The sequence below is a fragment of the Triturus cristatus genome, chromosome 9 (genome assembly GCF_964204655.1).
Source record: "Triturus cristatus chromosome 9, aTriCri1.1, whole genome shotgun sequence".
In the NCBI taxonomy this organism is placed as follows: domain Eukaryota; kingdom Metazoa; phylum Chordata; class Amphibia; order Caudata; family Salamandridae; genus Triturus; species Triturus cristatus.
This window is the reverse complement of record NC_140592.1, coordinates 393,522,400-393,536,604: the sequence shown is the minus strand read 5'-3', so window position 1 is coordinate 393,536,604 and position 14,205 is coordinate 393,522,400. Positions and strand designations below refer to the sequence as shown.

Here is a 14,205-nt window from a genome sequence, read left to right as displayed (position 1 = left end):
AAGTAGAGGGGAATACTGTGTCAGAGTAGAGTGGAGTAAAGTGGGATGCAGTGGCATACAAACATTTGCATACAGTGTTGTATAGTGGACTGCAGTAGAGTGCCACAGAGTGTTGTACAGTGGCAATCAGTACAGTACAGTGCTGGACAGTGGAGGGGTATAGACAGGATTAAAATGTCTGAGGGTGGCATACAATGTAGTAGAGTGTTGTAGAGTGTAGTTACATAGAGTGCGGCAGTGTGTCAAACAGTGCAGCTGCGTAGAGTGGATTGTTGTACAGTAGAAAGTCTCGTACAATTGAGTTGTGCGGCGGAACAGAGTGTGGAGTAAACTATATAATAGAGTGTATTGGTGTGTCAGAGAGTGGGGTGTAGTGGCATAGCATAGGTAGTAAACTGTTATAAATTGGAGTGGGATATCATACAGTAGAGTGGAGTGCTGTGTCAGAGTATAGAAAAGTGTTGTATAGTGAAATAGTGTGTTGCACAATGAAGTGTAGGGGCAGAGAGTTCAGTATAGTGTTTGACAGTGCAGTGTATGGGGGTAGAGTAAAGTGGCGTACAGTGCCATAAAGTGTACTAGACGGAGGAGAGTGTCGGACAGTGGAGCGGCGTAGAATGGAGTGGTGTACACTGTAGTGGCAGAGTGGAGTAGGGTATAGTGGATTAGCATGGAGTGGAGTAGCGGGATTGAAGTGGCGTAGCATAGATGTAAAAAAACTGTTATATATTAGAGTGGTGTCTCATACAGAGTGGAGTGCTGTGTCGCACAAGGTTGGAAGACGTTGCAGAGTAGTGTGTTGTACAACAGTGTTTGCGGCCATAGAGTCAAGGACACATTTAGAAGGTGAAGTGTATGGGTATAGAGTGGAGTAGAGTCTAGTAGAGTGGCATAGAGTGTAGAAGAGTGTAGTTATGTAGAGGAGTACACTGGAGTGGCATACAGAGGAGTGGCAGACAATGGAATAATGTGGAGTGGCTTAGAGTGTAATAGCATATAGTGCAGTAGAGTACAGTGAAATGGCATAGAGTGGAGTAGTGCAGACTGGAATGGCATACAGTGGAGTGGGATGGGATATTTTCTGCTCCTTCTAACCCTCTTGATATGAACATTATGACCCTTTCCGAGCACCAAGTGCCTTGTAGCAACACAGATCCAAGACTGTTCATGCTGGCTTCACTTATAATAATGGTTTCATCTCCTGTCTCGAAACTCTGTAAACAGATGTATTTTCCAGGTTGTATTTTATCAAGTTAAACTGCGTTTCAAAACTTTGACCCCATTTGAAGTCAACAACTTTTTTTGGCAAACCTTGCACTTTCTTTCTCTGCATAGTGGTTTAAATTTATTGTAATATTCCTCCATTAATAGAAAATTTGATCAATTCATCTTTATTAGCAGGATTAGGCACACTTTGTATGGCACAAACTTTGGTTCAGTTCCATTTCCCGTGATCCTGTGACAAAGATACTCTTATCACTGTGAAATTAAATTTGCGTTTCACTGCTCTGCGCAAGTCTATTTTTCCTCATTGTTTGCAAAACCTCTCAGATGAACTCTGTCCTGAGAGTTGGAAACATGTTGGAAACAAGTCTAATACCGTCAGAAAAGACATATCAATCTCTGTTGCCATGTCCCTTGGTACCTCCGGTGTTACATACATGCTTGTATTACATATGGATCATGTTGAAATTCGAAATAAACTGCGACTCCAAACCGGGTTAGTCACGAGTCTTTATTCTGACCATCCGCTCTCACTGAAATGACAACAATAGCTCTAACATTCTAAGTTGCACTCCTCTGGGTTATACCACTTACGGGACAGGGAGGGGGAGGTGGAACATACCATAACAGAAAACCTGTGCTAAGATTATAACACATCTCCCCATGAAGGGAATATAACAGAAACAATACTTCAGGCAGTGTTCACAACTCTGTCCTTACTCCATGTTCGTCCATTTTCTAAACGGACTACATTTCTACCTGCTTTGTCCACCCTTAGGGATGCACCATACTTGCTCAATCCAGGTTGCCTTTACCAGGTTTTATTTTCAAAACAGGAGAATTCGCATTTAACTCCACATTCTTTGCTCCATGTTTTTAGTCATACCATAACTTGTATTTTTGTTGATGTAACTCAACTCTCTCTTCACTTTGGCTTAAGTCAGGTACCACACTTTTTCCCCCACTCAACCATGACGGATTCATTTTGGTACTGGGTTCCCTCCCTCTGAGAAATACAAAAGGGGATATCCCCGTGACCCCATTGGGAGTGGTGTGATACGCCCAAATGGACTCTCTCAATGAGTCCTCTACGTTAAATCCATTAGTGATGGCTAGTTGTATGTGTTCCTTGATCATACGATTCACCCTTTCTACCAACCCATTAGCCTTGGGACAATAGAGAGCAGTTCTTTCATGCTTTATGTTGTGTTCCTCCAAGAATTCTCTCATTGTCTCGGAAACAAACTGCACTCCATTGTCCGTTACAAGGGTGGCAGGGATGCCTTCATAAACAAAAATGTTCTTCAGAAATGAGAAGACTGTTCGTTGTGGTGGAAGACGTGAACTTAAAGTTTACCCAATGGGAGGTGTAGTCCACCAGAACGAACATAAATCTCTTCTGTGGCCCCAGAACCTCCATAGGACCAATGATGTCCATAGCCAGTTTAGTCCACGGAATCATTGGCACGCTGACAGGAGCCAACGGAGCTTTGTGGTGGACTTTGCTTTTGTCGCTTCTCGCACAACTGACACACTCTTTAACTTTCAATTCTACCCTGGAGTCCATTTTAGGAAACCAAAAACAGCTTCGCACTTTGTTTTTAGTGAGGCTCCTACCCAAATGTCCTTCATGGGCCAAGTCTATAATCTTGTTCCTCAAACCCTCAGGTGGAATGATTTTGTCCCCCCGATGCATGCGACCAGACATGAGACAGTTCAAATCTCACCTCCCAGAAGTCTCTAACCTTGTCGGGAACCTCTGAAATCTTCTCTGGCCAACCATTGACGATGAGGTCTTTTAACGTATCCATGACCTTGTCCTCTTTCATGCCCCTGCCCCATTCTACATCCGTTAGAGAGGGTAGATGCATTGACAAAATGGGTACATCTAATGCTTCCTCAACATGGGTATCCCTGAGTGGCAACCTTGATAGGCAATCCGCGATGACATTTTCTGGGCCTGGTAAATACTCAACTTTGAAGCAAAAGTTTTCCAAACCTAGAACCCACTTGCTTATCCTGGGAGAAATATTCAGAGCATGTCTAGACGAAAACATGAAAGTTAGGGGTTTGTGGTCCGTATGAATAGTGAACTTAGTTCCCCATAAAAAATTTTTTAAATGATGCACCGCCCAAAAGCATGCCAACGCCTCTCTTTCAATGACTGAGTAGTTGCGTTCTGACTCACTCAACATACGGGATGCGAATGCTATGACTCTTTCTTCCCCTTCACCTTTTTGGGATAGCATTGCCCCCAACCCCTTGCTTGATGCATCCGTGGTTAAAATGGTTCTTCTTTTTGGATCAAACGACCCCAGGGCTGGTGAATCCAAAATGCGTTGTTTTATCACTTCAACCATTTCGCTGTGTTTCTTCTCCCAAACAAATGCAGTGCTTTTCTTTAGGAGATCACGTAACCCATCACACAAATCCGCAAAATTTCTGACAAATTTGGACATGTATTCCACCAACCCAAGGAACGATTTAAGCTCCTCCTTGTTCGATTGATGCGGGGCATCCCTGACTGCCTCAATTAAGCTGTGCTTGGGTCTAAACCCCTCCTTGGAGATAGTGTGCCCCAAATAGTCGACTGACGTGACCTTAATTTTACATTTGTCTAGCTGTACCGTTAACCCTGCATCAGATAGTCTACGACACACTGTATTGAGGGTGACATCATGTTCATCCTCTGTCTCCCCATACATTAGTACGTCGTCCTGGAAACATAGAGTGTTCTTAATACCCCTTAAGCACTTGTTGCATTATTTTTTGAAACACTGAGGCCGCTGAGGCGAGCCCAAACGGCATCCTTACAAACATAAATGCCCCAAAAGGCGAAGTGAATGCAGTCCAAGGTCTCGACTCAGGATGCAGCTCCACCTGATGGTAGGTCCTGGACAGATCAATGACTGAAAAAAAACAAGCCTTGCCCATGGTACTTATCATTTCATTTATATTGGGGAGAGGAAATCTCTCTACCCAAATACTTTCATTTAACGAACGCAGGTCCACACATAGACGAATACCCTTTCCATTACCTTTAGATGCCAAAACTAAAGGCGCAAGCCATTCTGTTGCTTCAATGGGTTGTATGACTCCTATATCACACAGTTTATCCAACTCCATCTTAAGTGTCTCTCTGAGGTGGAAAGGTACTGACCGTGTTTTGTGAACCACCGGTTTAGCACCCGGTCTGATTCAAATTTTTTGTTGGAAGTCCCGTAACTTGCCCAGATTTTCAGTGAAGAGTTCAGGAAACATAACTTGTAGGTTTTTCCCACTGTTAAATCCATCCACCAGAATGACCTAGTTCTCCTTGTTGGGATCTAAAATAATCCCCAGCTCTCTCTGATGTTGCCATCCGAGAAGATTGGCACCACTCTCGACAATGTACACATTTCCCACAGTGGATCTTCCCTTGAAATCGATTTGGCTACTCATCATGGCAACCAGGGGAATGGGATCTCTAGTGTAAACTTCAGGTGAGATATCAGGAGACTCCAACACCTCTTTACACCCCCCCCAGTGACCCCTCAAAATCATTTACATTTACCAACGTGAAAGGTGAACACTAATCTACATAAACCTCTAGTGGTTTGCTATTGAACAGTACAACACACTTAGGATAGTTTTGTTTCCCACATGCAGCGCTATTTCTTACTTGAAAAACATACTTTGCATGAGATTCCTCACCATTACTGACCACACTGACAGTGTTGCTTACCCATTCTCTGCACACCCTTGCTATATGCCCCCTCCTATTACATTTTTTACACAGGACACTACGGGCTGTACACATCGGGTTATTCGCAAGATGGTTACTACTGCCACATCTAAAACATTTTAAATTATGCATTTCATTATTAGATTTAGGGACTTGAACCTCTTTGTTACTCCATTTGTCTGATAACTTGAGCACTTCGCTACTCTGCTCCTCCACTTGAACTGATGCAACAACATCATCTCTAACTTTCATCTCTTTTACACATTTCTCGGTATGTTCACTAGATTGAGCAATCGCCACTGCATCCTTCAAGGTTGGATTTTTTGCCAGAAGTTTTTCTTGTACCCTGCTATTGTTTGTACACCTAACTAATTGGTCTCGTATGAGCGAGTCATTTAGCTCCCCAAACTCGCATAGCTGAGTAAGACCCCTTAGCGCTGCAATGTAGTTTCTGATCGACTCACACTTTCCTTGTACTCTGCTGAAAAACTTATGACGCTCCAGAACTACATTGACTTTATCTCCAAAATGCGTTTCAAGTTTCATCAGTGTGATATCAAACACATCACATTCGTCCTCATCTTCCACTTCGGGTTCAGGTAAAGTTTCGTAAACTTTGCGCCCATGAACGCCCAAATTATGCAGAAGAATATGCTGTTTCCACAATGCTGAGAACTTTTCATCTCCCATAGCAATTAAGTATGATTCGAAAAGCTTAGCCCAATCTTTCCAGTGAATTTCTGGATCCCCACAGTCGTTTAAAAAGGACTGGGTTGACTCATGCCTAGCGTGCCCATCTCAAAATGACCTCGTAAAAGGTTGACAGTTAAAGAAAAGCACTCTACGGATTAACCCGCACTACACAGGCGCAGAAATGCAGAACAAGACCTGGACTGCCCCAGATAGCTCACTGACAGTTTTCCACAGGGGCGCCCACGAAGTATACTCATGCGAAATACTGTTATGTCCCACATAGTCTCAGAAAATAAGGCCCAGCACGTCCCCAAACTATACAATCTTACTTAGGGGTGCCGCAAACCTCTCAATGCCACTTGCATGATTGGTGAAGTTGTCTGTCTCCTCTTCGTTGGCTCCTGATTAGTAGCGTGGGCACTACAGATCGCGCTCTGAGGCGGTTGAAACCGCCGGCCTCCCCAGGAACTCACGCTGAAGGAGACATCCACAGGACCGCCCACAGCATTGGAATGAAGCGAAGGTTGACGGCTCACACACGGCTGGGGCGCCGGACCTCCAGAGTGCACTGCGAGCCTCTCGCGTAGCAGCACGGCCCTCAGAAGCTGGCGCGCCGGCCCCTCAGAGAGGAAATTACCTCACGGGACGTCCGCCGCCTCTGCAACCTCCAGACTACAGCAAATGGCTCTGACTGGGACGTGGCTGAGCACTTCCACACTCCGCCGTCAGGGATTACTCGATCTCGTCAGAAACTCCAAATCACCACAGGAGAACACGACTGGGACATCTGCACACAGTCGAAACTCCGCCGTACGCCGAAATTCAGCCGGCAGGGACGTGGCTGATATTCTCCACACCCCACTGGAGCAAGGAAGGCACCTCTATCCCGGACACCCACACGATGGAATGTGAGAACAGGGTCTCCTCAAACGATCCACAAACCTCACAAAGGAAAGAATCAACAAGTCCCAAGCTGCAATAGGCACCTTGCCCAGTAGAGAAAACGAGTTGGCTCACGATGCAGCGCAGCACCCACCACGATCAACACGAATAGGAATATCCAGCAGTGGTGTCACAACCAGTCCTCAGCCCGGAGAGAATACACAGAGGGGAGACGGTCAGCTGCCCCCTTCACAGCTCGTCGCCAGTGTTGAAATTCGAAATAAACTGCGACTCCAAACCAGGTTAGTCACGAGTCTTTATTCTGACCATCCGCTCTCACTGAAAGGACAACAATAGCTCTAACATTCTAAGTTGCACTCCCCTGGGGTATACCACTTACGGGATAGGGAGGGGGAGGTGGAACATACCATAACAGAAAACCTGTGCTAAGATTATAACAGATCATTATTCCCAATTTCAGATGCAAAGACGCAAAATGCTTTAGCTTGAAGTAATTATAATTAGGACAACTAGAGGAAGGAATCAACAATTCTTGTCAAAAAGTTATACAAAAGAAAAAATAACAATGCACATCTACCCTTCAATCCTTTAGGAGCAAGCGCTAGTTCTGCAGGAAAACAAAATAATAAATGGAAGGGGGTTAAAATATGGCTTAAAAGGCCCTAATTTGAACGTTTTCTGGGTAAAAAAAAAAAAATATTCGGTGCCCTGAATTTTGGGGTGTTTAGGCCCCTTCTTGAAAGGGTAGAGGATGTGTGGCACATGGCAATGTAGTTGTACGAAATAACAAATGCTACAGATAGTGATGTGCTCTAAAATAAAGCGTTGCAAGATATGTTACAGGACTCTCCCCAGCTTTGGAAAGATTCTAAAACATAAGAATCCAAGCAGCATCCCTGCTGAATAACATCACAATGTGAAGGTATTGTAAAGAACCAATCATAAGTGAACAATTAAAAGCATAACTGAACATACAAACTAGGGGGCAGAGTATGTTAAAATACTATAAAATAGTGTGTTTCACTAGCTCTTACACAACTGGTTATCAGAGATAATCATGTGCAGCTGCAAGTAGCATTCATAGTCTCTTCTAACCTCACTAGTTAAGAGATCTACAACGTTATTACTTATCAGGTAACACAGAACACTTACAGAATCTGTGTAGCTGTCAATACTCTGTTCTTCATGAGCTTCCAATAATTTCTGTTTAGAAACAAAACAAAAAAAAAAACCTTAATTATTGACATTATTAGGTGCAAATGTCAAACTGTCAGGACATTTTCCACATCCTTTTCTAACGACATGCACTAAACAAGGTATATTTCCCCACCTTGTACCCTCCTGTATTCATGATTAAATGCCCTACATTTTTTCAGTTTCCACTAATATGCTGCTCCTAAAACATCCCTAAACTCCCCTACATATCTGTTCTGGTTTTCGGTGGTAGTGGTCATGCAGTTTGGCACTGTCAGTTGCTGCTGAAAGGGTTCATGTGTTCTCTCGGCAAACACGATCCCATTGTTTTTTTAAAAAATTGACTTTTTCCTTTACAGAACATGCACCTCTCACAGTCGGAGTAGAAATACAGAAACTGCCCTTACTTTTACCAGCTTGCACTCTCGGGAATCTGAAAATGCCGGAAACATTTCTTCATACTTCTGTAGTGCCAGCTAACAAAATATAAAGTGTGCAAAATTAAAAATGGAAATACGCATTCTTTTTTATTCACATAACAAGAACTTCACTGTCAAACAAGCACAAATTGCAGAGCATACACTTTCTATTCCCATGGGAGTATTCATGAAATATACAATCCTTTTAAATAAAATAAATTTTTTCTAAAGTCAACCTCCATTTAAGTAGAGTGAGGTTACATAAAGGCCAAATTTTTAAGTGTAGCCATCTGGCAATTCCTTGTGTTAAAATAAATATTCTTTTAAAACGAAATAAAGTCAGTAACCCCAAAAAGCTAATCAGAAGAGGCTGATGCTTTGTACCCACCAAATTCAGATGCTGTAGCACATCACCTTGTATATCCATATGCCGATAGAATATCCAAGTACTCATTAAGCATCTTGCAAAACTAAATTAAGTTCCATTTCCATGTCCTCCACAGAACTCTACCACCCAGAAGGCTATCTTGCTTGCATCTTCTGCTGCAACCATTTTTCTACAAATGCAAAATTTATATTGGACTATTTTTCTAAGGCAATGTCTTTGAACAATGCACCACTGACCAAAAAACTAGTAACTTACCTTCAATAACATTGATTTTGCATACTCTACCTAACTGCAGATTAATCACCTTCACAATATCTGCAGGCATTAGACTAGATCTGGAATATGTAACAGCCATGCTCCTGCGTGTTACTAGGTGGCGTCGGGTGGCTAGTTTCTTTCTTAACCTGGTCTGTGCCCTTGCACGTAATTGTATTTGTATAGCGCTTAGAAGCCCGGACGAGGTGCTGAAGCATTTTTGGTAGAGTAGCACACTACTGCGGAACTCAGAAGTGGATTAGTAGGGGCAAATATAAATTGTTATTAGGAGTGGTGGGCATGTGTTTCTTGTCAGCTGGATGAACAGGCTAGAGGATGGACACAGGAAGGAAGAGTTTAGAAATAATTATTTGGGAGTTCATATCAGTAAATGAGGTCTAGAATGAGTGAGAGAGCCTGCTAGTTGAATAAATAAGATAATGGATCGTTCGAGGGAAAGGTTTGGAAAGAGTTGCTTAGGAGTTCATAGTAGTAAAAGAGGTTTAGGATGAGTCAGAGTGGATGTGGAGAATATTTTGGAAGAGGAATAGCAGTCAGAGGGGTGATGTGATAAGACTTTGGGAGATTAGCTCATTTGTTTCGCTCTGCAGTGGGAGGAAAATATATATATACGTAGACCATGACCACACATAAGAGATATACATACATGGAGATTTTAACATGATACACATGTAGGGAAACTATCAGGAGATATAAAATTGTACTGGATAAGTGTGATATGTGCATGCATAGATAAATATTTACAAACTCAGGCTTTCTGTTTTTACTGTAAATTAAGTTTGTTTTTATATCTATCACCCAATATTTCAATGAGGAAGCACTTACAGATACAATTGCTATAATCAAATTTACACATTTCAGATGTGTTGTTATAGGAGAGTAAATCCATAAGCATACCTCATCATCTTATGTTATTAATGTATTGATCGACTTATATAAGGATATAATGATAAAGTAATACATATATGCAGAGAGACCCATTTATTTTCGGTTTGGGTTTTTCCATTAACTAATTAGTATTTGTTTTTATTATTTATTTTGATTTATATATTAACAATTTTGTAAGTGGTAAGTACATCGAACATTTACACATACTTTCTGTATAATCTTATTTATATATGTTGTGATATGAGTGATCATAATAAATAGAGATCCCTAACCATGTAGTCAAATACTTATGTTATTTATGTAATGATCTATATGCATTAAGCATAAATATAAGGAGTGTATATATTTTAAGCATAATATATACATTTGTTAAGCATAAATATAAGAGTTCATATATTTGTGTTAATATTATGTGAATTTGTACAAAGAGCTGCACATACCTGATTACATGCACATAATCAAGTCTAAAAGGTTTAAAACACACATATATGCACCATTGGTGTCTTGTGCATACTATTGCGGTACATTTGAAATTTGAATATGGTGGTCATGTAGGGAAGAGCCCACTCTTGAGTAATCTTCTGAAGAAAAGATGGTTATCTGTGGATCTTATGTTTGGGGGTAATGAATGCCATAGTTTGGGTCCTTGAACAGAGAAAGATGTTCCACCCATAGTTTTTTTGTTGTATGCTGGAATTTTTGCTGTATGTATTTTGTGACTTTCTTTCTGATGAAAAGTGGTCCTGTTCCATGTATTGTTTTGTGGGGGATACAAAACCGCTTGAAAGTGGATCTTCCAGCAACCGGTAACCAATGTAGGATCCTTAAGGCAGGGAAGATATGGGATTGTTGCTTTACATGTAGGAGTAGCCTGGCAGCAGAGTTTTGAATTTGTTGTAGTCTTTTAATATTTGATATAGGTGATCCATGGTAGAGGCAATGGACATAATCAAGTTTAAACAGTACGAAAGTGAAAGTAACTTGGACCTTGTGTGGAAATTTTGGGTGGGGGGGGGGAGATGCGTCGAAGAGTTTTCATAGTAATGAAGCATAATCTTACTAAGTTATCCACTTGGTAACTTCAAGGTTTCTTACTTCCTTGGATACTTTAGGAGGTGGTCCCAGATAGTCAGGCAGAGTGGGTCACAATTTTTCCAATCACCACAGGTTTGTATTTCAGTTTTGGAAGCATTCAATTTGAGATGACGCCATCTCATACACTGATCAACTGCTCGGAGACAATAGAAGATTGTTTTGACTTTTGAATGTCTTTGGGGCTTTCCAGTTTAAGAAGTAATTGTGTCTCATCTTGTATTTGTAGCAGGTGAGCTGAAACTCATTGATCATTGCCAGTAATGACTTCTCATGTAGATGTTGAAAAACATGGGTGAGATGATAGAGCATTGAGAGACCCCTGCATTTATGACGTAGGGTTTGGATGAGAAAGGGGGAGTATGGATGACATTTGTTCTGTTTGAAAGCAGGATGTGATCCAGTCAAGTGCAGGCCCCTCTAGTGTGAATTCACTGAGTCTATGCATTAGAGTGTTATGACCATCTGTGTCAAAGGCAGCTGAAAGGTCCAAGAGAAGTAGTGCAGCGACCCCATTCTGGTCTACTGTGTTTTTAAGGTGATTCCAGATGGCGATTTGGGCAGATTCTGTGGCTCTTCCTAGACAGAAACCTGTTTGTAAGTCAGAAAGTATGGAGTTATCTTCAATAGTTTGAGCCATCAGGGTGAATGTTGCTCTTTCTGTTAGTTTGCCAAGGAATGGTCTGTTTACGATAGGTCTGATTGTTCTGACTGGGGTAGCAGCAGAGGTTGATAAAAGGATGTTCTTGAAGATATACGGTGGATAAGGGTCAGAGATGCAATGGCTGACCTGCTTGTTTTAATTAAATTCTGAAATTTGCTTGAAGGAATTCAGAGGTTGGTTAACTTACCCATGGAGGGAACTGTTGGAAAAGGGCAGGCTCTGGTGGTTTTCTTTTGGTTTAAATAAGATTCCAAAATGTCTGCTTTGGTTGTGTAAAGATTTACCAGTTTGTCAGCAATTTCTTGGGAAATAGGATGGTATCATTCTGTGCACTTGGGTTTACGAAATTTGGTGAGAATTTCTTTTAATTCTTTATTTGAACATTTTGCATTCTGAATTCTGTTTGAATTGTATCTTCTTTTAGCTAGGATAGAGGACTTGTATTCTGTTGTGCTTGTGTAGGTCGAGGTTTGTCTTAAGTGTTATTTGTTTTGAGTCAGGTACGTTACAGGTTTGCAATTTGTTTGTATCTTTTTTAGTTCTGCATTCCTTCAACATGCTTTTTTATATATAGCATGTTTTCTTGTTTTTAGTGGATTTGGGATATCAAAAGCTTCAAGAAGCTACTCAGAGTTTTTTAACTGAATTTATTGCGTCCAGATCTGGGTTTGATGTTAGTTGTGTTTCTTGGTCCTCAAAATTCAGTTTGTTCCAAGGTTGATATGTACTTGCTGATAAGATGGCTTTAGGTGTTGTGTCTTGTGTTGGAAAGCTACAGGATGGTGGGTTGATCACGTGACTGGAGTATTCCTTTGGAAAAGGACCAATTCAGGATTGGCAAAAATGCCATTTAGGATGTATCCAGCGATGTGTTTGTGTATGATATGACATAGGTTCAGTATGTCTATGCTAGTGATGATAGTTCTGAAATGAGTCATATTAGGTTTATCAAATCATAGGTTTACGTCACCTACGAGGCATAGTTTGGAGTGTAGAGTCAGAAGGTTAGAAATTGTGTCTAGAAATGGGTCTACCAATGTTGCACTGCTAGGCAGTGGTCTTTAAAGGAGAAGGAAGTTACAGGAGAAAGTTGGCGTAGTGTTGCATCTGGTGACGAGGGCCTCACATCCGTGTATGGAAATTTCCCCAGCTTTGGTGAGATTACATGTTTCCTTGAATATAACCCCTTGTCCGCCTCTTCTTTTGCCTGTTCGTTTATGTGAGAGAGAGAGTGATAGCATGGAGGAACAACTTCATGCAATAATGGTGCCATTTGATCCGCTAACCAGGATTCAGTTATGAAGAGCAAGTCAGGTTGTATGTCTGTGAGTAGGTCGTAGATGTGGCACTTGTTTTTAGAACGGGATGGTGCATTTATTAGTACAGTTTTGAGATTGTATTATGGTGGTTTGTTTTCTGGAAGAGCGAGTGGTATAATTTGGGCTTGTAGTAGGTGGAGTATTGGTGATGTTGTTAACTGTATTGGAATACCAATAGTGTTCGTCTATATCGTTATCCTCATCCAACAGGCTTAGAAGGTATTTTGTTGGGTCTGCGAGTGCAGGTGGCTGAGATGGTGGTTGAGAGTGAGGTGGTGGGCCGCACAGTTGCTTTTGTGATGTAGTCTTGTTGTGTAATAAACAAAGAGATGCAAAGTTGTGAACAGGGGTGTGTTGTTTGCATATGATGAGGATGGAAGGTATGTGCACACGTGTGTGTGTGTGTGTGTGTGTGGTAGAGCATGTGGGTCATGTTTTAGGGCTCTAAACTGCAATGGATGAAAGGCGAGTGGAAGATTCTTGTGTATCTGAGGCTTTTCTGTTTGGTGTTGTAAACATTTGAAAATGTGTGTGCAAAGTTGGTGTGGGATGTGTATTTGTGTGGGCATGAAGGAGGGACTGGATGTTTGTATTTTATGATGGAAGGGAGTAAGAAATTGTGTGTGTGATGTTTGGTTATTGTGAAGTAGTCATGTGTGATCTTGGTGTGGTGAGTTTGTAGGATATGTTTCTCAAGTACTTGGAGGAAGTGTATTTTGAAGGGAAAAAGAGTGGAGGTGTGTGTTGGAGTAGAGTGTACGTCGTGTGTGAGAGGACGTGGAGACAACAGTAACAACACACACACTTTTACAGATGAAAAAAAGAGACCATTCCACAGAACAGGGAGATGGGAGGGCAGTGAGAAATCTGCGGTTATGCAGATTATCTGCAAGAAAAAGTCACCGAAGGCAAGTTCCTTGTTCTTTTGATGGATACTTCAAACATCAGATTCCTTACCTTTATAATAGATTGCAAAGCAGTACCTCCCCAAGAGGGTGGGTCTGTGCAACGGCTCAAACCAAAAGCGGCAGCAGGACTGAGCAGGCGAAATGCCCTTCCCATTGCACCTGGCAATCAAGGCAGTTGTGTTTCATGAACATGGGCACTGATGAACAAGTTACTTACCTTTGGTCAGGATCTTTCGGTTGATTCTCTAACTGCAGATTCCTCACCTATCCCAAGGTGTCGGACTGGATCCGGATACTTTACAGCAGTATTCCTGTGCTTCGACAGATGGCATCGTGTGGCTCTGCACCAACATCATTGCACTCTAGAAGTGACGAGAGGAGTCTCATATAAGTGCCACATATACTGATGTTTGTTCCTTTGGCTGGCATCAGATGCCCTTTCACGCAGAGGTCACCCGTAGACTGGCATGACTATTGTTCAGATCACTAAACTGGGAGCTTTTTAGATGGAAA

At 41.8% G+C, this 14,205-nt stretch overlaps 1 protein-coding gene across 1 annotated transcript in view; it reads right to left on the bottom strand.

The window, feature by feature from the left end:
* NAPA (NSF attachment protein alpha) overlaps positions 1–14,205 on the bottom strand; it is a 348,255-nt gene that overhangs the window by 68,112 nt on the left and 265,938 nt on the right. Inside the window, exons 9-10 of the mRNA XM_085625252.1 lie at positions 8,146–8,214; positions 7,697–7,747 (exon numbers count right to left, since the gene is read on the bottom strand). Of these exons, the coding sequence (XP_085481378.1) occupies positions 7,697–7,747; positions 8,146–8,214 (120 nt within the window). The remainder of the gene's footprint in view (positions 1–7,696; positions 7,748–8,145; positions 8,215–14,205) is intronic.